This window comes from Oncorhynchus kisutch, linkage group LG11 (genome assembly GCF_002021735.2).
Source record: "Oncorhynchus kisutch isolate 150728-3 linkage group LG11, Okis_V2, whole genome shotgun sequence".
In the NCBI taxonomy this organism is placed as follows: Eukaryota; Metazoa; Chordata; class Actinopteri; order Salmoniformes; family Salmonidae; genus Oncorhynchus; species Oncorhynchus kisutch.
The window spans coordinates 68,745,947-68,768,667 of NC_034184.2; the positions used below are offsets into that span (position 1 = coordinate 68,745,947).

Genomic DNA, 22,721 nt, shown 5'->3' on the forward strand with positions numbered 1-22,721 from the left:
ATTTACAATTTCTCAGCTAAAACCATTTACCACACATAATGTCCCCTCAGACCAACCACCCAGCTTCTCTGATAATGGTTCAAATCAGGTGACTGTTCATAGCCCCTGGGCTCAACATTCCCAACTGAAAGGGACACAAAACACAAACACACAAAAACAACTCCTTCGCCCACTCTCCCTCACACACGCTACCATCAACCCACACGCTAACACGCCCACACACCTGGAAGTACAGGTTACACAGCCAGTTGTCCAGGTCGGCTGACATAAGGCCTTCTATCTTGCGGAACTGGTCGAGGTGGGGGTGCGGGAGCCCCCTGAGGATGGGGGTCTTGAAGCGCCCCTGGACAGTTGTGAGGGTGGCGTGGCAGACAGGGAAGGCGGCCCAGCCCAGTGTGGTGCCGACCTGGCTCCGCTCCCCCGCCAGGCCCAGCAGCCTGAACAGCAGGACCATGGAGGGCAGCATGTCACACGACGCAGGCAGGATCTGCACACACACACACACACACACACACACACACACACACACACACACACACACACACACACACACACACACACACACACACACACACACACACACACACACACACACACACACACACACACACACGCACACATACATACATAGGGGGGCAAATAGGACAGGAGCCCTCAGGGGAGATTGTTAACTCTCAAACCACAACCTAGATCATCATTCCTCCAAATCCGCCTCTATGTCCTCTACTAATCTATTTTCCATGTTACGCTATGCAGACTGTCTCTGCATGACAGCCTACAATAGATTATATTAACGGTCTTAACCGGTCCCACAACAATGGTGGCATTAAACTAAGGTTTGGGAAGAGATTAAATGATAAAGACTGGTTTGAGAGAGTTAGCTGAGCGACTGGAGGTGATCAACACATTTCGATTGTTGAGAGTCTGGGCGCGCCACACACCTACTAATATTTCCCTCCAGAAATGTGCCAATTATGTCAAAAAAAGTAGGATATTTTAGATACTACCTTTCACCAAAGGGTATAGCCTACATGGCTCATGTCAGGCAGGTGTGCTATTTTAGCAATGGGCATTCTCCTGCCGCCTAACGGATGAAGTAGCATAGTGGCTAATATATAGATGGCTGAAGCATGCATTTGTTTAGACTATCCCAACCGGCTAATCATTAGCTAGATCACAAACTCTTAAGTGTTCAGAATTTTGGCATCGATACCAATACCAACTATAATGATACTCAATACCATAACGATACAACTGTGAAAGAAATGCCTTAAAGTCAAACATACAGCACTGTTATTGTACAAAACAGTGGTCAACTCTCCATCTGGAGAGCTAGGCCACTGGGTGTGCAGGCTTTTGATCCAGCTTAACAAGGTCCTTCCCTCATTCAGTAAATCAGGTATCAAATGGCTATAATTCCAAGAAAGTTAGCTAAGCAGGAGGGCTCTAGACTGACTTTTTCCAGTGCCAAGAAAGACATGGAAAAATGAGCTATTTCATCTAACGTGTTCAGGGAATGCATGGTGGATATCTTGAGGTAAAACATGTCAAAATAGGATCCAGAATAATCATGTATATTTAGAGATTCATTTGCCTGCATGTTTTGTGTGAAAATTGGCCTAGGCTATAGCCTATGCTACATAATTTACTGGCAGAGGAAGTGGGAACACAAAAAAACACCTTAGCTAGATTGCTAACTCTTAATATGATATTGTTGCTAGATAGCCATGCAACTGATCTAACAGTAAATGTAACATCCTGAGAAAACCTTCCATTGGTAGGCCTGCATAGGCTACTTGATGTATTCACCACAAATGGTGCGCTCAATCATCTCAATTACATACCTTGATTGTAAAGTGGTGTTATTTCCTCTATATTGACTGTTGAGAAGTTATTGTTCTACTCACATAAAGCTGGGACTCTCCTCTTTTTTAGCAACAGTAACAGTAGTTGTTTTAAAAACTGTGTCAATTACATTTTGAAATGTGGCTCAACTTGTCAATAGTCAATGCTTGCACTTATCAGAATGCCTCTCTCCCTTTACTCCATGTGCAATTGGGGGAGCGGGAGTGAGAGCCAGAAGCTAAATTACTGACTAAAGCAAAATTGCTTTGGTAAGAGGCCAATGTCGGTGTCAAAAATGTTTGGTTCATCATCCCATCTTAGATAAATTAATTTAAGACTTAAGACAGTTTTAAGGACCTGCGGACACCCTGGAGATATTAATGTTAATTTCCCTGTGAACCCAAGTATGTACATTTTACAGTAACATGCCTAACATGACCTACTGAGCCACGTTACAAAATCACGCATGCAGCAGCAGGTAGAGCAGTTTGGGCTGTGCTAGCAGATGACAAAACAGGGACTCTTATTTACCCAGAGAGCAGTAGACTTACCTTCTGCTTAAAAAATGAACTGACAACGAGGAGCACGCCACTTCATCAATCACCAGGGGGGAATATTTCATCCCTCTATTAGTTGTAATGGAAAACGGTGAAGACTTGTTTTATCACATAAATCATGTGTATCCCCCGCTAATCTGCTTTTGGTACCTACCTGAGAGAAATGATGGTGGAAGTGTCTGACTCAAGACACAATTTATGGCATAATATTGCATATTATGGATATTGAAAAATATTTCATATTGTTCATTTACCGTAACAGAACTATAAGCCACATAAACAGGGAGGTGGGGGGTAAGGAAAGAGAAAGAGAAGGGAGCGGAAGGCACAGTTGCCTGAGAGAGCCTGCCAGGCCTGGATGAGATGCACGACAGGCTTTCTCAGGTGGTGCAGCAAACAGAAACATATGGTCCAGTGTTCCAGTTTGCCTTGGCCTGGTGGAACCGCCTATTAAACCATTCAACTATCACATTTCATTAAAAACAGACTGATATTTGCTGCCCCAATCTTGAAAGGAGAGAAAAAAATGAATGGAGGAAAAAGAGGGAAAAAAACGACTGTCCAAACTAACACACAAGATGACTCAATTTTAGAACTTTATCTATCGTTCCTCCGTCTCTGGGAAATTCATTTAAAACACTTTCTTTCGGGAAAAAAACAGAGAAGAAAAAAGTTGAGGAATTAAAACAATGACTGGAAAAAAGAAAGATGAAGGGCTGAGGGGGAAAAAAGACAAGATTGGGTGAAAATCCAAAGATTTAGTTTATCACGCCATGCTTTCCATCCTCTTCCTCCCCTTCAATATTAAGATGTTGGATCTTATGCTTCTACCCACTTGAAGTAAACACTGTGTTAAGACCGTGGGCCTGACACCCTTCATGTGTGCAGCCTCCTCACAAGAATCTTTAAGACAGATCAAATTGAAGTGCAGTGTTCCTGGTAAAACGAACCCCAAACACACACACAAAGAACAGGGGAACCAAAAACAAAAATAAGCTCCTGGCTTCCTCCTACTGTTGCTAATTCCTCATTTCCTCTCAGAAGGCACCGCAAACACACTCCCAAAATCGCACGATAACGTGGGCAAAGAGAAAAACACTCGAGCCAATCCAGATAGTCTCAGACAAATCTGATCAGCAGTGGTTCCACAGCTAACAACATCTATAAATAAGAGCCAGGGTTGGGGAGAGACTAGAGGATTGAGAGTGACACAAGGTGTTTGCAGTGCCGTACTTAAACCCTTATACCTCTGAATCAGATCCTACAGCCTTTCCCAGCGAGGTCCGCATTCAGTTTCGGTGGCTTACGCCGTCCTTTATGTCAGATGGAGCCTGAGACAATATAATCAGGAGACTGAGGCTTGATGAATACGCCCACCTACTGTAGCAGTGCATTGACAGTGGCCACATGCGATAAGGCCCTTTAGAGTTGCCATTGGAACACTGACTATCTAGACAGTCCTTCTGCATCTTAACACTTTGGAAAAACGGATCAGGAGGGAAACAAATTGTGGATTAGCTTTTATAGTTTTCATATGTTGGTATCAGCATTGCATCAGGCATCTTATAGCAATGAATAAACATGACTTTCTGGTCATCATCCACTATATGACATTTTTATTGTTGTTAGCATTTGTTGTTGTAGTGCCAACAAGTGCTTTGAACAGTACAGAGATGATTTAGGATTAGGTTACATTTCGAAGGGCTCCCTTTTAAAAATGTAAAATGTTCACAGGGCTCTCTTGTGAAAGAGACCTTGGCATCAATGGGACTCCCTGTTAAAATAAAGGTTAAATAAAAAATACTTATAAGACCTAAAACTGTGGCACATGCTACTGCTATGCTAACCATCCGCTGAAAACGCAGCTGAACTAATAACGTTCAATAGAATTTGGAGTGAAATGTTTTAGTCAAACTGAGTAACAAGTATCAAGACTTTATCCAGGGTGTTACAGTGGAAATAGTTTCATTTGCCAAGTTCCACATCTAAAAATACCACTGTAGAGGCCTACTTTTGTCACCGTTGCAGCTCGGGCATACTGCATGATGGCTGCTCACATAGACTTCTAGAAAATACACTACATTTTTCAGTGCATTTGTACTTCATTTTCATTCCAATAAAACACTATGCCCTTATATAAATGAATAATATATCTCTCTTTTGATTTACATGCATGGATTAAATGTCATGTTTGAAAAGTTGCTGTTTTATTCATATTGGATTTCCCCCAAGTCAAACCTAGAGGCTCTCACTGGCATATTTTAATACAATGTCTCTCCATCCTCATATACACAGTTACTGTTTAATATAAATTTTCATAACCCCTTTCAATCTACAGCCTACACTGCAGCCAAAGAGTAAACCATTGGAAAGAAGAGAAGTTGGAATTATTGCGGTGGAAAACAAATTAAACCTACAGCGTGCTGTAACCGTTATTTCAATACCGCATGTGTGCATTGTCATTTTTTTATCTGACAGATAACTCCTGTTTGTTTTTAAAGATAGTATTTAGCTAATTCAGTGTTGGGTTTCATGTCAAAGACTTTTCCCCCTCTTGGAAGTGAACGTGTTTTAATCCAGAGCCCCTCAGTGTCAGAATTGCTTTCAGATGAAGAATATGTTTTTTATTTTTTTCCTCCATCATTGCACATATCTCAAGGACTATTTCTTGAGCGGCTTCCCCGAGCATCGTTTCAATAAAAGAGGGTCTTATTGAATGAACTCCCATCGCCACAAATCACATCCTGTCCTTCCCCTCCTGAATAAAAACACATTACTCTCAACAGAGGAAGGCCAGGATAGGGGGCTAAACTAAATGTGTTTGTCACCCGATTGGAGCGGAGGAGCAGTCCCCATCCCTGTGATGCTTACGTACAGTGAACAGGCTCTGGTTGACGTACAGCTCTGTGTCGTAGAAGTGGCCCCCGTGCTCCACGGGCTCTGTGGTCCCAGCCCACTGCTCCTCCTTCAGACAGGACCAGGTGAGGGCGGGGCCTCCCAGACGGCTGTGGAGGGCCACACTGAGGCTGTAAAGGCCCCTGGGCAGCTTGTCCCTGACTGCCCGTAGGCAGCGCACACGCACTTCCATGGGCTGGGGACTCTGCGACCACTCCACCTGCATTACATAGAGAAGGTTGTGTTACGGTTACTGTCACTGCAGCAAGAAACCAGAGTTCAAGGAACGCACCCCTCACAGACACAGCACTGGCGTCTCCTTCACTCTCTCCCCCCTCCCTCACGCTCTCTCCCTGCACTCTCTTCCCCTCCCTCCCTCACTCTCTCTTTATCTCTCTCTATCCTTTTCTCCCTCTGCTCAGACAGCGTGCCACTGCCTGCCTCTCAACCAGACAGCAGACAGTGTGCATCATTCTCACTCACAAAGGAAATTCATTACCCTAAACATATCATGTGTACATCCTGTACTGTAACACAAGCATTGCTGCTTAACAACTCAGAGTAATTTCTGTTTAATTTGGAAAGGAAAGCCTGGTACAGTATTTCCCCCAAACTGTATACAGTTGAGAGAATTATTCACAAAATAAAAACAATATTTGCACATTTCAGTTATTGGCTGTTAAAAGGGGGAGCACATCAGGTTGGAAATCCATCAAGGGGAGGGATTCAGTTGAAAACGTTAAAGGACAAACACTCTGGATTAATTCAGGAAGCAATTCATCTGTAAGGGGAGAGGGTTAGTGTTTGAGTCTGTGACGAAACTGTAGCTAATCACAATGAGGTTCCGGGATGAGCTTTGTTGTTGTTTGTTTGTTTTGTTGGAATGGCCTCATTTGAAGGATATGATGAGCAATAGGGGAAGATAGTTGGACTGTTAAGGAATTCATTCTAGATGATCACTGAACAATAAAAAACACTCATTCAGTTTCCCTTCCTGAATGGCATCCTCAAATACAATTTTGTATGAATTAGCCATCATCATTAATTACGAAAGTAGATGTGTGCATACCCTTATGTGCTTATGTTATTGTATTTATGTAATTATGTACAACCTTTTCACAAATATTTGCAAATTGGCTTGCATCCAGCATAAAGAGAACAATATAAACTGGGTGGTTCGAGCCCTGAATGCTTATTGGCTGAGAGCCATGGTATATGAGGACGTATACCACGGGTATGACAACAAATATGCATTTTTACTGTTCTAATTACGTTGTTAACCAGTTTATAATAGCAATAAGACACCTCAGGAGTTTGTGGTATATGGCCAATATACCACAGCTAAAGGCTGTATCCAGGCACTCCACGTTGCATCGTGAGTAAAAACAGCCCCCCCCCCCCAGCCCTCAGAACAGACTCAATTCGCCGGGGAATGGACTCTACAAGGTGTCGAAAGCGTTCCACAGGGTTGCTGGCCCATGTTGACTCCAATGCTTCCCACAGTTGTGTCAATTTGGCTAGATGTTCTTTTGGTAGACCATTGTTAATACACACAGGAAACTGTTATGAGTCAAAAACCCAGCAGCGTTGTAATTCTTGACACAAACCGATGCACCAGAAACCTACTACCATACACCGTTCAAAGGCACTTAAATATTTTGTCTTGCCCGTTCACCCTCAATGGCACGCACACATACACAATTAAATTGTCAAGGCTTAAAAATATTTTTTTTACCTGTCTCCTCCCCTTCATCTACACTGATTGAAGTGGATTTAACAAATTATATCAATAAGGGATCATAGCTTCACCTGGTCAGTCTATGTCATGGAAAGAGCAGGTGTTCTTAATGTTTTGTATACTCAGTGTATAGTGCCAGTGAAAGGGAAATTTGGCATATTTGGCAACCTGGTAGCTGAAGAGTGATAGATGACCAGGAGCCTATTTCAAGAGCGCTAAGGGCGAGATCCTGGTACCTAGTATTCACCTACCATAAAACACACACACGTGCACAAACATGGGGCATTAATATTACATTTCCCTTCATGGATTATTAAAGTACATTATCTATCTTGTACTGTAGTGTTGAGGGCCTAAAAAGGTTCCATGGAACAGTGCATCCTGGTACCCAGTTATACATGAATATTCAAACATTAAGCATGCAACAAACAATATACAGTCCCTTCTGAAAGTATTCACATCCCTTGACTTTTTCCGCATTTTGTTGTGTTACAGCCTGAATTTAAAGTAAGATTTTGAATCACTGGTCTACACACAATGCCCCATAATTTTTTGGAAATGTCTTGAGTCAATAATTATTCAACTCCTTTGTTATGGCAAGCCTAAATAAGTTCAGGAGTAAAGGTTAGCTTAAAAAGTCACATAAGTTACATAGATTCACTCTGTGTGCAATAATAGTGTTTAACATTATATTTTAATGACTACCTCATCTTTGTATCCCACACATACAATTATCTGTAAGGTCTCCCAGTCGAGCAGTGAATTTCAAACACAGATTCAACAACATAGACCAGGGAGGTTTTCCAATGCCTCGCAAAGAAGGGCACCTATCGGTAGATGGGTAATAATAAAATAAACATACATTGAATATCACTTTGAGCATGGTGAAGTTATTAATTCCACTTTTGATGGTGTATCAATACACCCAGTCACTACAAAGATAAAGGCGTCCTTCCTAACACAGTTGCCGGAGAGGAAGGAAACCACTCAGGGATTTCACCATGAGGCCAATGGTGACGTTGAAACAGTTACAGAGCTTAATGACTGCTACAGTAGAAAACTGAAGATGGAGCGACAACATTGTACACTGAACAAAATTTTTTGCATGAGTTAAAATAAAAGATACCAGAAATGTTCCATACACCCAAAAGCTTTTCTCTCAAATGTACACAAAATCCCTGTTAGTGAGCATTTATGCTTTGTCAAGATAATCCATTTACCTGACAGGTGTGGCATATCAAGAATCTGATTAAACAGCATGATCATTAAACAGATGAACCTTGTGCTGGGGACAAAAAATGTCACTCTAAAATGTGCAGTTTTGTCACTGATGTCTCAAGTTGAGGGAGCGAACAATTGGCGTGCTGACTGCAGGAATGTTCAACAGAGCTGTTGCCAGGGAACTGAATGTTCATTTCTCAAGCATAAGCCGCCTCCAACATTGTTTTAGAGAATTTGGCAGTACACCCAACCGGCCTCACAAACGTAGACCACGTGTAACCACGCCAGCCCAGGACCACCACATATGGCTTATTCACCTACGAGATCATCTGAGGAAGGAGTGCTGAGGAGTATTTCTGCCAAAAAAAAGCCCTTTTGTTGGAAAAACTCATTCTGATTGGCTGGGCCTGGCTCCCCAGAGGGTGGGCCTGGCTCCCCAGACGTTGAGCCTAAATCCATAGGTTAGGGCCTAATGAATGTATTTCAATTGACTGATTTCCTTCAATCAACTGTAACTCAGTAAAATCTTTGAAATGGTTACATGTTCTGTTTATATTTTTGTTCAGTATTACATGCAACTTAAAAGTTACACAAAATTCTGATTTGAAATCTTTTGGACATCAGAGCAACCTTGAGGGAATCTTATTTGAGTCAGAAAAGGATGTTCATATGACAGGGAAGATATACAAAACCTTGCAGAGAGCATATCCAACTGACAATCTTTTAGAAAAAATTACAAAATTACAGTTAACGAAAATGTATGGTAAAATCAGTATAAACTAATGTATAGAATTTATTATACATGAGACTAAATTCCCAAATTCTACAACACAACGGCCGAGTCATGTCTAGCAGTGCATTTCAAAAGTATTCAGACCCCTTGACCCCCATCTACAAACAATACCCCATACCCCATAATGACAAAGCAAAAACTGGTTAAGAAATGTTTGCAAATTTATAAAATAAAAAAATCTGAAATATAACATTTACATAAGTATTCAGACCCTTTACTCAGTACTTTGTTGAAGCACCTTTGGCAGCGATTACAGCCTTGAGTCTTCTTGGGTATGACGCTACAAGCTTGGCACACCGGTATTTTGCATTCTTCTCTGCAGATCTTCTCAAGCTCTGTCAGGTTGGATGGGGAGCGTCATTGAACAGCTATTTTCAGGTCTCCCCACAGACGTTTGATTGGTTTCAAGTCCGGGCTCTGGCTGGGCCACTCAAGAACATTCAGAGACTTGTCCCGAAGTCACTCCTGCGTTGTCTTGGCTGTGTGCTTAGAGTCGCTGTCCTGTTGGAAGGTGAACCTTCGCCCCAGTCTGAGGTCCTGAGTGCTCTGGGACAGTTTTTCACCAAGGATCTGTCTGTACTTTGCTTAATTCATCTTTCCCTCAATCCTGACTAGTCTCCCAGTCCCTGCCACTAAAAAACATCAGTCTCACAATATTAACTTTGCTCTCCTCAACACTCGATCAATGAACAACAAAGCCCCCTTGCTTCATGGATTAATATCTGACAAGCTAGACTTCCTCCTCCTAACTGAAACTTGGCAACAACCTGGTGATTTATTTTCTCTTAACCAAGCTACTCCCGCTGGTTATGGCTACGTGTGACACCCCTGCTCCACCGGCCGTGGTGGCGGACTAACTGAACTGTCTCCCTACTATCTCTTCATTTGAATACATTGCCTACAAATCATTTTGCTCAATAACCACTATCCTTGTGTACCGTCCTCCTAACACAGAACCCAAACCCGTTGCGCGCGTGCGCCATTGTGCACCATCGTGCATACATTTATTTGGTCCCCCCACACCAAACGCGATCACGACACGCAGGTTGAAATATCAAAACAAACTCTGAACCAATTACATTAATTTGGGGACAGGTCAATTTTTTTTTTACATTTACGCCAATTTAGCTAGCTAGCTTGCACTTGCTAGCTAATTTGTCCTATATAGCTAGCTCGCTGTTGTTAGCTAATTTGTCCTGGGAAATAAACATTGAATTGTTATTTTACCTGAAATACACGAGGTCCTCTACTCTGACAAATCCACACATAATCCACACATAAAACGGTCAACCGATTCGTTTCTAGTCATCTCTCCACCTTCCAGGCTTTTCTTCTTTGAACTTATATGGTGATTTCATAGTATTACCACAACGACCAACAACACAGTTCGTCTTTCAATCACCCACGTGGGTATAACCAATGAGGAGATGGCACATGGGTATCTGCTTCTATAAACCAATGAGGAGATGGGAGAGGCAGGACTTGCACCGCGATCTGCATCACAAATAGAACTGACTTCTATTTTATCCCTTGGCAATGCAGACACTCGTTGAGGAGCGCGAGCAGTGTAGGTGCAATAATTGAATAATATAGATTTCTACATTTATTTTGCAACGCTCGGTGCACACGACGCGAGCAGTGTAGTCAGGGTGTAAAGCTAACGAATCATTCCTCTCTGAACTGTCGGAATTACTCACGTGCACACAAACTCGCCTCTGATTTCATGGCCGTTAGGTACTGTTTCAATATTACCTAACATGTCAATTTTCCCACTCACATCAAGGGACACATACTTGACCTTGTTTGCTCTGTTGGCCCCAACCTAACTTATACTTCCCCCTCCCTATTCCCGCTGTCTGAACACAAGATTCTTAATTTCTATCTTACCTCATACTCACCACACAACACTGACAAATGCCTCATCTCCTTCCACAACATCAAAGCTCTGATGCCATCTGCTCCACCCTGCCCATTGACCACACCTCCAACTCACCTGATGAACTAGTTGCCAAATTCAATGCTCTGCCTCACTCAACTCTCTGGCCCACTCCAAACTAAACCTCTCTTTTGCTCCTTCCCCTCCTCCCCACCCTGATTTACCCCTGAGCTCCGCGCCCAGAAGCATGCTGGCCGCCACCTGGAGTGGCTGAGCAGGAAGTCTGGGCTCCCGGTCCACGCTGAGGCCTACAAACACCACCTACAGTGATGCCCTCAGTGCTGCCAGGTCCACTTATTTCTCCAACATCATCAACAGCTCCAATAACAACTCCCAGACTCTGTTATCCACTGTCAGCAAGCCACTTCAGCCCCGTGACCACACCTTCTCTACTCCCTTCACTGAACTCTAAAACTCCTTCCTTTAGTTTTTCAAGGACAAGATCACCAAAAAACTCCTTACTGACTGATCAATCGCTCTTAACTTCTTTGGGATAGGGGGCAGCATTTTCAATTTTGGATGAATAGCGTGCCCAGAGTAAACTGCCTCCTACTCAGTCCCAGATGCTAATATATGCATATTAGTATTAGTATTGGATAGAAAACACTCTGAAGTTTCTAAAACTGTTTGAATGATGTCTGTGAGTATAACATAACGTATATGGTAGGCAAAAGCCTGAGAAAAAATCCAAACAGGAAGTTGGAAATTTGAGGTTTGTAGTTTTTGAACTCAGCCCCTATCGAATACACAGTGGGATATGGGTCATCTTGCACTCCCTAAGGCTTCCACTAGATGTCAACAGTCTTTAGAACGTTGTTTCAGGCTTCTACTGTGAAGGGGGGCCGAATGAGAGCTGATTGAGTCAGAGGTCTGGCAGCAGCCTCGATCTCAGTCACGCGTGTTCACATGAGTGGTATCTCCCGTTCCTTTGCTTTTCTACAGACAATGGAATTCTCCGGTTGGAACATTATTGAACATTTATGATAAAACATCCTAAAGATTGATTCTATACTTAGTTTGACAAGTTTCTACGACCTGTAATATAACTTTTTGAACTTTTTGTTTGGCTGGACCTAAACGCACGTTTGGATTTGTTTACCAAAAGCCCTAACAAAAGAAGCTATTTGGACATAAATGATGGACATTATCGAACAAGTCAAACATTTAGTGTGGAACTGGGATTCCTGGGAGTGTATTCTGATGAAGATCATCAAAGGTAAGTGAATATTTATAATGCTATTTCTGACTATTGTTGACTGCGTAACATGGCGGATATTTATTTTGGCTGGTTTGGGCTCTGAGCGCCGTACTCAGATTATGCTTTTTCCGTAAAGTTTTTTTGAAATCTGACACAAGCGGTTGCATTAAGGAGAAGTGTATCTAAAGTTCCATGCATAACACTTGAATTTTAATCAACATTTATGAGTATTTCTGTGAATTGATGTGGCTCTCTGCAAAATCACAGCATGTTTTTGAACTACTGAATATAACACACCAATGTAAACTGAGAATTTGGGATATAAACATGCACTTTATTGAACAAAACATACATGTATTGTGTAATATGAAATCCTATGAGTGTCATCTGATGAACATCATCAAAGGTTAGTGATTCATTTTATCTCTATTTGTGCTTTTTGTGACTCCTCTCTTTGGCTGGAAAAATGGCTGTGTTTTTCTGTGACTTGGTGGTGACCTAACATAATAGTTTGTGGAGCTTTCGCTATAAAGCATTTTTGAAATCAGACACTGGGGCTGGATTAATGTTGATTTGCATTTGGCGCCCTTGTAACAGCATTCCTCCTCCTCCCCTGAGGAGGAGAAGCGAGAAGGATCGGAGGACCAATGCACAGCGTGGTAAGTGTCCATAACGTTTATTTAAAGACATAAACTGAACACTACAAAACAATAAACGTGAAACGAACTAAACCGAAACAGTACCGTGTGGCAACAAACACACGCACGGAAAACACCACCCACAAACCAAAAGTGAAACCCAGGCTACCTAAGTATGATTCTCAATCAGAGACAACTAACGACACCTGCCTCTGATTGAGAACCATACTAGGCTGAACTCAAAACCCCAACATAGAAAAACACACATAGACTGCCCACCCCAACTCACGCCCTGACCATACTAAATAAAGACAAAACAAAGGAAATAAAGGTCAGAACGTGACAGCCCTGCAATTTTATTGGCTGTTGGCGGAGCCCCAGTCCTAGACAGGTTAACCGCCCCTCCCCTGTCTACCTCCAAACTGTCACCCCTGAAACTCTGCTCTCCGAATTTGCCCCCATTTACTCTCCATATATCTCAAAACTCACCATGCCATCCAAGACTACAACTTCCTCTCTCCCCTGTTCTCATTAAAGCCTGCCTACTTGCTCTCTGTCCATATATCACACACATCAACAACCTCTCCCTCGCCCACGGAACTTTCCCCTTCCAACTACAAAACAGCTGCAGTCACCCCATCTTTACTTTGTTTATTGAATTTTCAACAACAGCATTTACAAAATAGTTGCATTTGTAAGTTATTTGGTAGTAATATAAAACAACACATCAAAGACAACAATAGAGCAAAACAAATATAAAAAATCAAAACATAAGAAATAATATATATTTTGATACAGTTGTTACAGGTCAAGTAGCACAGATCATACAGTCCTTAACATCCGAGATGTCACGTATACACATACCAGGCCTCTATATAAATCACCAATATATAAATATACATCACTCTGGCACTGCAGGGAAATGTAGTCATTTAACATAAGAAAAGAAGGGAGCCCATATGGCATAGAATTTGTCTATAGACCCATTGAGTGTGTGTTTAATTTTTTCCAACTTTATGCAATTCAAAACGGATTTAATCCAAAGAGCATGAGAAGGGGGTGCAGAGGATTTCCATGTATGTAAAACTAATCGTCTCGTTAACAAAGTGACAAAGGCAATTACATCCTTATTAATTTTGGTCAATTGTGTTGTGGGTAAGGAAACCCCAAATAATGCAATAAATGGGTCTGGCTCGATCTCTGTGCCGCTTAATTCTGAGAGTGTGTTAAAGATGTCTTTCCAGAAACCAACAAGAGATGGGCAACACCAAAACATGTGTACATGATTAGCAGGAGACTGGTTACAACGTACACAATTAGGGTTCACATCCTTTTAAATTTAGGATAGTCTTGCTTTGGTCCAGTGGGCCCTATGAATGAGTTTGCATTGAATGAGAATGTGTCGAGCGCAAATAGAAGAGGTATGTACTCTTTTGAGTGCCCCTTCCCATAGTTCATCAGACATTTCCTCACCCAGTTCCTCCTCCCATGAGGATTTAATATTGTTTAATGAGGTGGTTTGTAGTGAGCAAATTTGACTAAAGATTATTGACACGGTGTCTTTCAGAGTAGGAAGCGGGATAAGAAGGGTGGGGAATCAGGGATCTATGCTGTGGACGTAACTCTGGACTTGTAAGATCCTAAAGAAATTATGTCTGGGGAGACCAAATTTATCTGATAATTGTTCAAATTACTAAATGTATTGTTAATATAGAGATCTCTGAATATTTTAATACCAAGACCATGTTGAGAAAGCACCATCAATCATAGATGGGGGAAAAGCTGGCTACTGGAGCAAAAGAAGAGGTTGTCTGAAACCCAAAGTGGCAGCTAAATTGATTCCAGATGTTCAATGTTGTTTTGACACATATTTTTGGTGAAGGAAGAGTAAGGGCCTGTAATAGAGGAGTGAGCGAGCGAAGACAATGATGCCGGTATAGATGAGGCGGCTTCCATCTATAGCCAAATTGGGGGTGGGAATATCTCTCTGCAACCAGTACTGAATGAGCCTAAGGTTAGCGGCCCAATAATATAATCTAAAATCCGGTTGAGCTAGACCGCCATCTGGTTTGGGCCTCTGCAAAAGCTGTTTTCGTATCCTAGGGGGCTTTTTGTCCCATATAAAAGGTACAATTAGGCTGTTAATCTTTTTGAAAAATGTATTGGGAAGAAAAATCGGTAGGCACTGATAGAGATAAAAGAATTTAGGGAGAGTATTCATATTAATATAATTAATTATTGTGACTAAGGTTAGGTTTAGCAAAGACCAGCTTTCCAAATTGTCCTTAGTGCGGGTTGAAAGAGGAGCAAAGTTGGCTTGAAAAAGGTTTTCAAATCTGATGTACCCCGAGATAAATAAAGCTACTGTGAGCAATTTTAAATGGCAAGTTACGTAAAGGGGATTTTCTTGCAGCCATATTAAAACCTCTTGCCACTCAGATCCCTTTAGCGGGATCATTTTTGTCTACATCCGGTGAATTGCAGAGCGCCAAATTAAAACAAAATTATTACAAATATTTCATTTTCATGAAATCACAAGTGCAATACACCAAAACACAGCTTAACTTGTTGTTAATCCAGCCGGCATGTCAGATTTCAAAAAGGCTTTACGGTGAAAGCAAACCATGCGATTATGTGAGGACAGCTCTCAGCAGACAAAACATTACAAACAGCTAACAGCAAAGTAGATTGGTCACGAAAGTCAGAAAAGCAATAAAATGTATCACCTACCTTTGATGATCTTCGTATGTTTGCACTCAGGAGACTCCCAGTTACACAATAAATGTTTGTTTTGTTCGATAAAGATTCTCTTTATATCCAAAAACCTCCATTTGGTTGACGCATTTTGTTCAGTAATCCACAGGCTCATGCAGTCACGACGGGCAGACGAAAATTCCAAATAGTATCCATAAAGTTTGTAGAAACATGTCAAACGTTAGTTATAATCAAGCCTGAGGTTGTTTTTCAATAAATAATCGATAATATTTCAACCAGACGGTAGCCTTTTCAATAAAGAAAACAAAGAAAAGGTCTCGCTCCCGGTGCAAGTGCATGCACAAATCTATCCACTGACGCAATATGATCATTCTCGCTCATTTTTCAGAATAAGAGCCTGAAACTATGTCTAAAGACTGTTCACACCTTGTGGAAGCCATGGGGAAAGGAATCTGGTTGATACCCCTTTAAATGGAGGTGTCGTGTCTTTGGCTATGCCGGATTAAGTAATACGACATGCTATTCTATAAAATAATTTCTCCGTAATTACTATTACCTGATTGAGCTCATCATGTAAAATGTAATTAACTAGAGAGTCGGGCACCACAAAATAATATTTATAGAGCTGTTATCTTCCGAATAAACTCTTAAAGACCTAGTAATATTTTACATCAATAGCAGTCAATATTAATCCTCATCTTAATTCAGTCTCATCTGAAAGTTGTAAATACTTGGTTATCTGCACGAACCCTAGCTAACAATTTGAATCAGCAATACAAAATTGGGTTTAATGATTTATTTACTGAATACCTAACTAATCACACAGAATTACACACACACATAATTAAATCATAATTTGATTACAAATGACGTCATAAAGGAAAACGTCCCTAGCGGGCGGAACAGATATGACAGCTTGTTACACAAAGGAAAAGGGCTGGGTTTGAGTGAAAGAGCGGGTCATTTTGCACTTCCTAAGGCTTCCACTAGATGTCAACCGTCTTTAGAACGTTGTTTCAGGCTTCTACTGTGAAGGGGGGCCGGATAAGAGCTGTTTGACTAAGGAGTCTAGCAGCAGCCACGTTCACAATCACGCGTATTTCACATGAGGTAGCTCTCATTCCATTGCTTTTCTACAGACAATGGAATTCTCCGGTTGGAACATTATTGAACATTAATGATAAAAACATCCTAAAGATTGATTCTATACTTTTTGAACTTTTGTCCAACATTCGGCTGGACCTGAACGAGCGTTTGGATTTGTTTACCAAACGCCCTAACAAAAGAAGCTATTTGGACATAATTGATGGACTTTATGGAACAAATCAAACATTTGTCGAACTGGGATTCCTGGGAGTGCATTCTGATGAAGATCAAGTGAATATTTATAATGCTATTTCTGACTAATGTTGACTGCACAACATTGCGGATATTTATTTTGGCTGTTTTGGACCCTGAGCTCCGTACTCAGATTTAGCATTTTCTGTAACGTTTTATTGAAATCTGACAGAGCGGTTGCATTAAGGAGAAGTTTATCTATATTTTCATGTATAATACTTGTATCTTTTAGCAATGTTTATTATGAGTATTTCTGTAAATTGATGTGGCTCTCTGCAAAATAACCAGATGTTTTGGAACTACTGAATGTAACGCGCCAATGGAAACTGAAATTTTTGGATATAAATATGAACTTTACCGAACAAAACATACATGTATTGTGTAAAATGAAGTCCTATGAGTGTCATCTGATGAAGATCATCAAAGGTTAGTGATTAATTTTATCTCTATTTGTGCTTTTTGTGACTCCTCTCTTTGGCTGGAAAAATGGCTGTGTTTTTCTGTGACTAGGTACTGACCTAACATAATCGTTTGGTGTGCTTTCGTGGTAAAGCCTTTTTGAAATCGGACACTGTGGCTGGATTTACAACAAGTTTATCTTTAAAATGATGTGAAATACTTCTATGTTGGAAGAATTTAATTATGGGATTTCTCTTGTTTTGAATTTGGCGCCATGCACTTTCACTGGCTGTTGTTGAGGTGGGACGCTACCGTCTCGAATATCCCAGAGAGGTTAATAATGTGTCAAATTCTGCTTGCAAAGTTAAACGCTCCTTATAAATATCCGTAGATGGTGAAACGGCATAAATGTAATCTAATTGGGCAATACAGCGTGTTAACGTAGATTGCCTATCCCTTTTCAGTTTGTTTTCATGTGTGGTGCATGAATAATTTCACCTGATATAAGCTTTCAAAGTTTCTCTGAGAGTAGATGCAGAGATGTTTGGGGTTCCATTTGTACTCATGAAAAAGTCGATTAGACCAAAAACAAAATTGACAAAGTGTTCATTACTGAGCTGTTGAGTATTTAGCTGCTAAGGCGGTCGCAGATTGTCAACAGTTTGAAAGACTACTTCTATGAAAACATGGGCGTGGTCAGATACAACAATTGGATTATATGAACATGAAGATATGGAATTGAGAAGTCTGTCATCTACAAGGAAGTAGTCTATGCGGGTAAAAGTGTGGTGAACTGATGAGAAATAAAAGAGTGTTTAATCTATCTGGAAAAGCATATTTTCCAAGGGTCTGAAACTGCAAATTCAGACATAAAGGTTTGGACAACTCTAGCTGAGGTTGACAAGGTAGTAGGTTTAGTGGAGGATTGATCCAAAAGTGGGTCTAACCAACAGTTAAAATCACCACCTAAGATGAACATATAAGAAGACATATCGGGCAGTGTAGAGAAAACCGATTTGAAAAAAATCACGATTGTCCCACCATTGAGCATAAATATTAACAAGAAGTACATTCGTATTGAGCAGCCTAACACTGACAATTATGTATCTACCATGGGGATCTGCAATCACATTAGAACCATTAGAAGGTACCGATCTGTGAAGTAAAATAGCCACCCCTCTTGCCTTACTCTGAAATGAGGAATGTAACACCTAACCCACACATCTGCACCTAAGACTTGAGTGTTGTGATACCTTCAGATGAGTTTCTTGGAGAAAGATTGTGAGCTTTCAATTGATGAAGGTGGTGTAGCACCTTACTACGTTTAACTGGGTTATTTATGCCGCTGCAGTTCCAAGTAAGAAAGTTAAAGCCATTCCCTCCAGCTGGATGGGCTACACTAGGCTGAGTCATGTCTTAATTGAGGACGTGTAAAGGACAAGGTACAATGTAAACTAAAGATCTTAGTTGAACCTAATAGTGCAAATTTAAAAAACAAAGAAAAGCTACGAAGCACAAAAAACATATAAAAACTATATACAAATAAAGAGGGAAAACCCCTTCCCTCACAACCTCCCTTGCCGAAGCATCTCCCCAACTGAGATGTAAGCAAAACCCTAAATACAAAAAAACTTTAGAGCAAAGCATGATAACTCTTACTCTGTGCTACCTGAGATTTGTGACTATTTAACCAGAGTAAACCAAACATACATAGATTGGTCCCCAGCAGAGTCTACAGAAAACTAACCTTGGTTAAGAGAGGTTTAAGAGCAATACAAATGGTAAAACTACTGAAAACAGCCAGATATTGGCATTAGATCAAATTAAAATATTAATGATACAAACAAAAAACTATAATGTGAGTGGAATAGTACACACACACACGCACACAGACATTATAGCGTCAACTGTATACTCACAAATGAAAATGGAAATTTAAAAATAAATTAAAAAAGAGAATGACATTCAAGTGTCGATAAACCCAGCAAAGTTGGCTTCGCTAGCCAACCAGTCTGCCAGCCAGCCTGCTAACTTGCCTGCTAACAAGACCAGCTAACCATTTGTTCCACACCATGCGGGACAACAGCTGCTTCCACGTTCTTGTTGACGAAATTGGCCGCTAAAGCAGGGTCCTTGAATCTGTGAGTCACCCCCATCTTAACAAAGCCAGGACTGGACACTATCATCCTCAATAACTTCCAACCTCCCCTTCCTTGCCAAGACTCTGGATCGTACTGTTGTCTCCCAATTACAAACCCACCTGCTAATCAAAAACCTGTTCTAGCCCCTCCAGTCTGGTTTCCACCCCTTCTGAAACTGCCCTTCTTAAAGTTATCAAGAACCTTCTCACCTCTGCTGATGTTGGTGCCCTCAACATCCTTATTGTCCTTGACCTGAGTACCGCTTCTGACAGAGTGAGCCATCAGATCCTCCTCACCAGGCTTGAGGTTCTGGGTGTTGAGGGCACTGTACTCTCCTGGCAACAATCATACCTCACAAACTGGACCCACTACATCTTCCTTAATGGCCACACCTCAGACTCAGCTGCAGTTATACATGGTGTCCCCCAGTGCTCTGTGCTGTGTCCCTTACGTTTCATTATCTACATCCTCCCCCTAGGTCAGATCCTCTACCACTTCAACCTTCCACTGCTATGCTGATGACACCCAGATCTTCCTCTGCACCAAAACCCTCCTCAACCCACCTCTGACCCACAATGAATCCTGCCTCTCTGAAATAAAAACATTGATGCAACAAAACTTCCTCAAGCACAATAGTGATAAAATGGAACTCATCCTCATAGGCACCTAATCCACCCTCACCAAAGCTGGAAACCTCACCATTAATGAGACCACTGTCTCTCTCTCTCTCCCTCCATGCATGCAACCTTGGCGTCATTCTGGACTCCAGCCTCTCTTTTCGCCACCACATAAGACAAACTATCAAATCCTCATTCTTCCACCTCCGCAACATTGCCAAAGTCAAGTCCTCCCTCTCCCGTCCTGCTGCTGAAACTCTCATACATGCATTCAACTCCTCCCGTCTTAACTAGTACAACTCATTACTCTTTGGCATCAACTCAAGCTCCCTCCATAAACTCCAAATGGTTCAAAACTCACCCACACTAAGTACTGGCAGCACATCACCCCTGTTCTCTGTGAGCTCCACTGGCTCCCTGTCTCCCAACGCATTTATTACAAGATCCTCTTTCTGACCTACAAAGCCCTTCAGCACCCCTTACCTCTCAGACCTTCTCCTCTACCAACCCACACGCGCATTCCGTTGCACCACAGCACCTTGACATCCCCAGGTCGAAGCTCCAGAGCTTTGGCGACAGGGCCTTCTCTAGGGTTGCTCCTAGGCTCTGGAACCCTCTCCGGCCATCCATGACTCTGAGACCATCACTATCTTTCAGGCCCTCCTAAAGCCCCACCTATCTGACAAAGGCTACCCTTAAGCCCACCCCCTCACCAAATACACATGCAAATAAATACACTAAAAAGACACTCCTATCTTCATCATACTGGGTAGCACCTAACCCAAACCCTTACACTACCCTTTTTCTCCGCACATACAATGCATATGCTCTTGACTGTGGTCCATATCAGGATCTTGATATGCTAATTAAGGACAACTTCTGATGATTATTTGAGTTTTGAGGATATGCTCAATAATTTGACAAATATTAAATCCATATCATTCTTTCAGACACTAGCTATAATTGTTGTATTCCCTCTGGATAAAGGTGTGCGCAAACCGCAAGCTAAAAGCAAGCACTGTAACTGGTTACCTAGCAACAACAATCACATCTTTTCTGCTGTGGAGTTCCAACTGTCATTTCTGAATTTGTCTTACACAAATGAGTGCATAAATGGTGTGTGGTCGAACTGACAACTGGGGAAAGAAAGAAGTAACTCAAAAGAACTTAACGCTACAGTGAGTAGCTAACTTGAGATGTTTTATTTATTTTAGTAACTAAAATGACGAAACATTAGCTAATTTGTCCAGCACACAGTAGGGTAAGCTAGCTAATAACTCTACCTACATGTACATATTACCTCAATACCAGGGCTCCCGCACATTGACTCTGTACCAACACCCACTGTATATAGCCCCGCTATTGTTATTTACTGCTGCTCTTTAATTTTGTCATTCTTATCGCTTACTTTTTTTTGTATTTTCATAAAACTGCATTGTTGGTTAAGGGCTTGGAAGTAAGCATTTCACAGTAAGGTCTACTACACCTGTTGTATTCGGTGCATGTGACAAATATAATTTAATTTGATGTGTGGGGTAAATGCTAACTGGTAGCCTAGATAGCTAACAAGTAACGAAAATGTCTAACCTTCTGGGAAAAACATTTTTAGCCCCTATCAAGCCTCAAGGTGTCAGCTAATGTTTTAAAACGTTTAGTTGCATTTTGTATTACTTTTAATATAAACTAGCTAACTAACTTAGCTAGCTAGTTTATATTCCAGTTAGTTTCGCTACGTTTTGGTATGGTTTTGTGAAATGACAATATTTTCTTGCAATATCGAAACGATTCATGATTTATGCATTGACAGTTTGAAGTGGATCACAGACCAACACGACCATCATGTTGGGTCTTGACAGTGAGGAACCACAGCAGATGACACAATCTGCAACCCACAGTCTGCATCTTTACAGAAAATGTGTTGTGATTGGAGCTCTGGATTTGCAATGCTGCATTTTTTAAAACAGAAATAACAGAATAGTGCTTTGGAAATAGCAACTTTGATTAAATAAGACTTAAAAAAAAAATAAGGATACATAAATTAGCAGGTTAATTCTATGCCTAAGTATGCTGAACAAAAATAGAATAATAAAAATAATAACATATAAAGTGTTGGTTCCATGTTTCATGAGCTGTAATAAAAGATCCCACAAAATGCTTATTTCTCTCAACTTTTGTGAAGAAATTTGTTTACATCCTTATTAGTGAGCATTTCTCCTTTGCCATGATAATCCATCCACCTGACAAGTTTGGCATGTCAATGAGCTGAAACAGCATGATCATTACACAGGTGCACTTTGTGCTGGGGACAATAAAAGGCCACTCTAAAATGTGCCATTTTGTCACACAACATAATGCCACCAATATCTCAAATTGAGGGAGCGTGCAATTGGCATGCTGACTGCAGGTACAGTGCATTTGGAAAGTATTCAGACCCCTTCCCCTTTTCCACGTTAAGTTACGTTACAGCCTTATTCTAAAATTGATTAAATAAAACAAATGTGTCATCACTCTACACACAATACCCCATTATGACAAAGTGAAAACAGGTTTAAAGAAATGTTTGCCAATTCATTAAAGCAAAAAAACAGAAAGACCCTTTTGAAAGATACAGCAGGTCTTCAATTAGTCAGTCTGCTACCCAGAAGCTAGACAGTGGCGGTTGACCAGGAGTATAGGGAACAGATTCTCGT

At 41.2% G+C, this 22,721-nt stretch overlaps 1 protein-coding gene across 1 annotated transcript in view; it reads right to left on the reverse strand.

Moving 5' to 3' along the window:
- Positions 1-22,721, reverse strand: part of ofcc1 (orofacial cleft 1 candidate 1) — a 104,952-nt gene that overhangs the window by 72,186 nt on the left and 10,045 nt on the right. Inside the window, exons 4-5 of the mRNA XM_031835016.1 lie at positions 5,278-5,517; positions 224-487 (exon numbers count right to left, since the gene is read on the reverse strand). Of these exons, the coding sequence (XP_031690876.1) occupies positions 224-487; positions 5,278-5,517 (504 nt within the window). The remainder of the gene's footprint in view (positions 1-223; positions 488-5,277; positions 5,518-22,721) is intronic.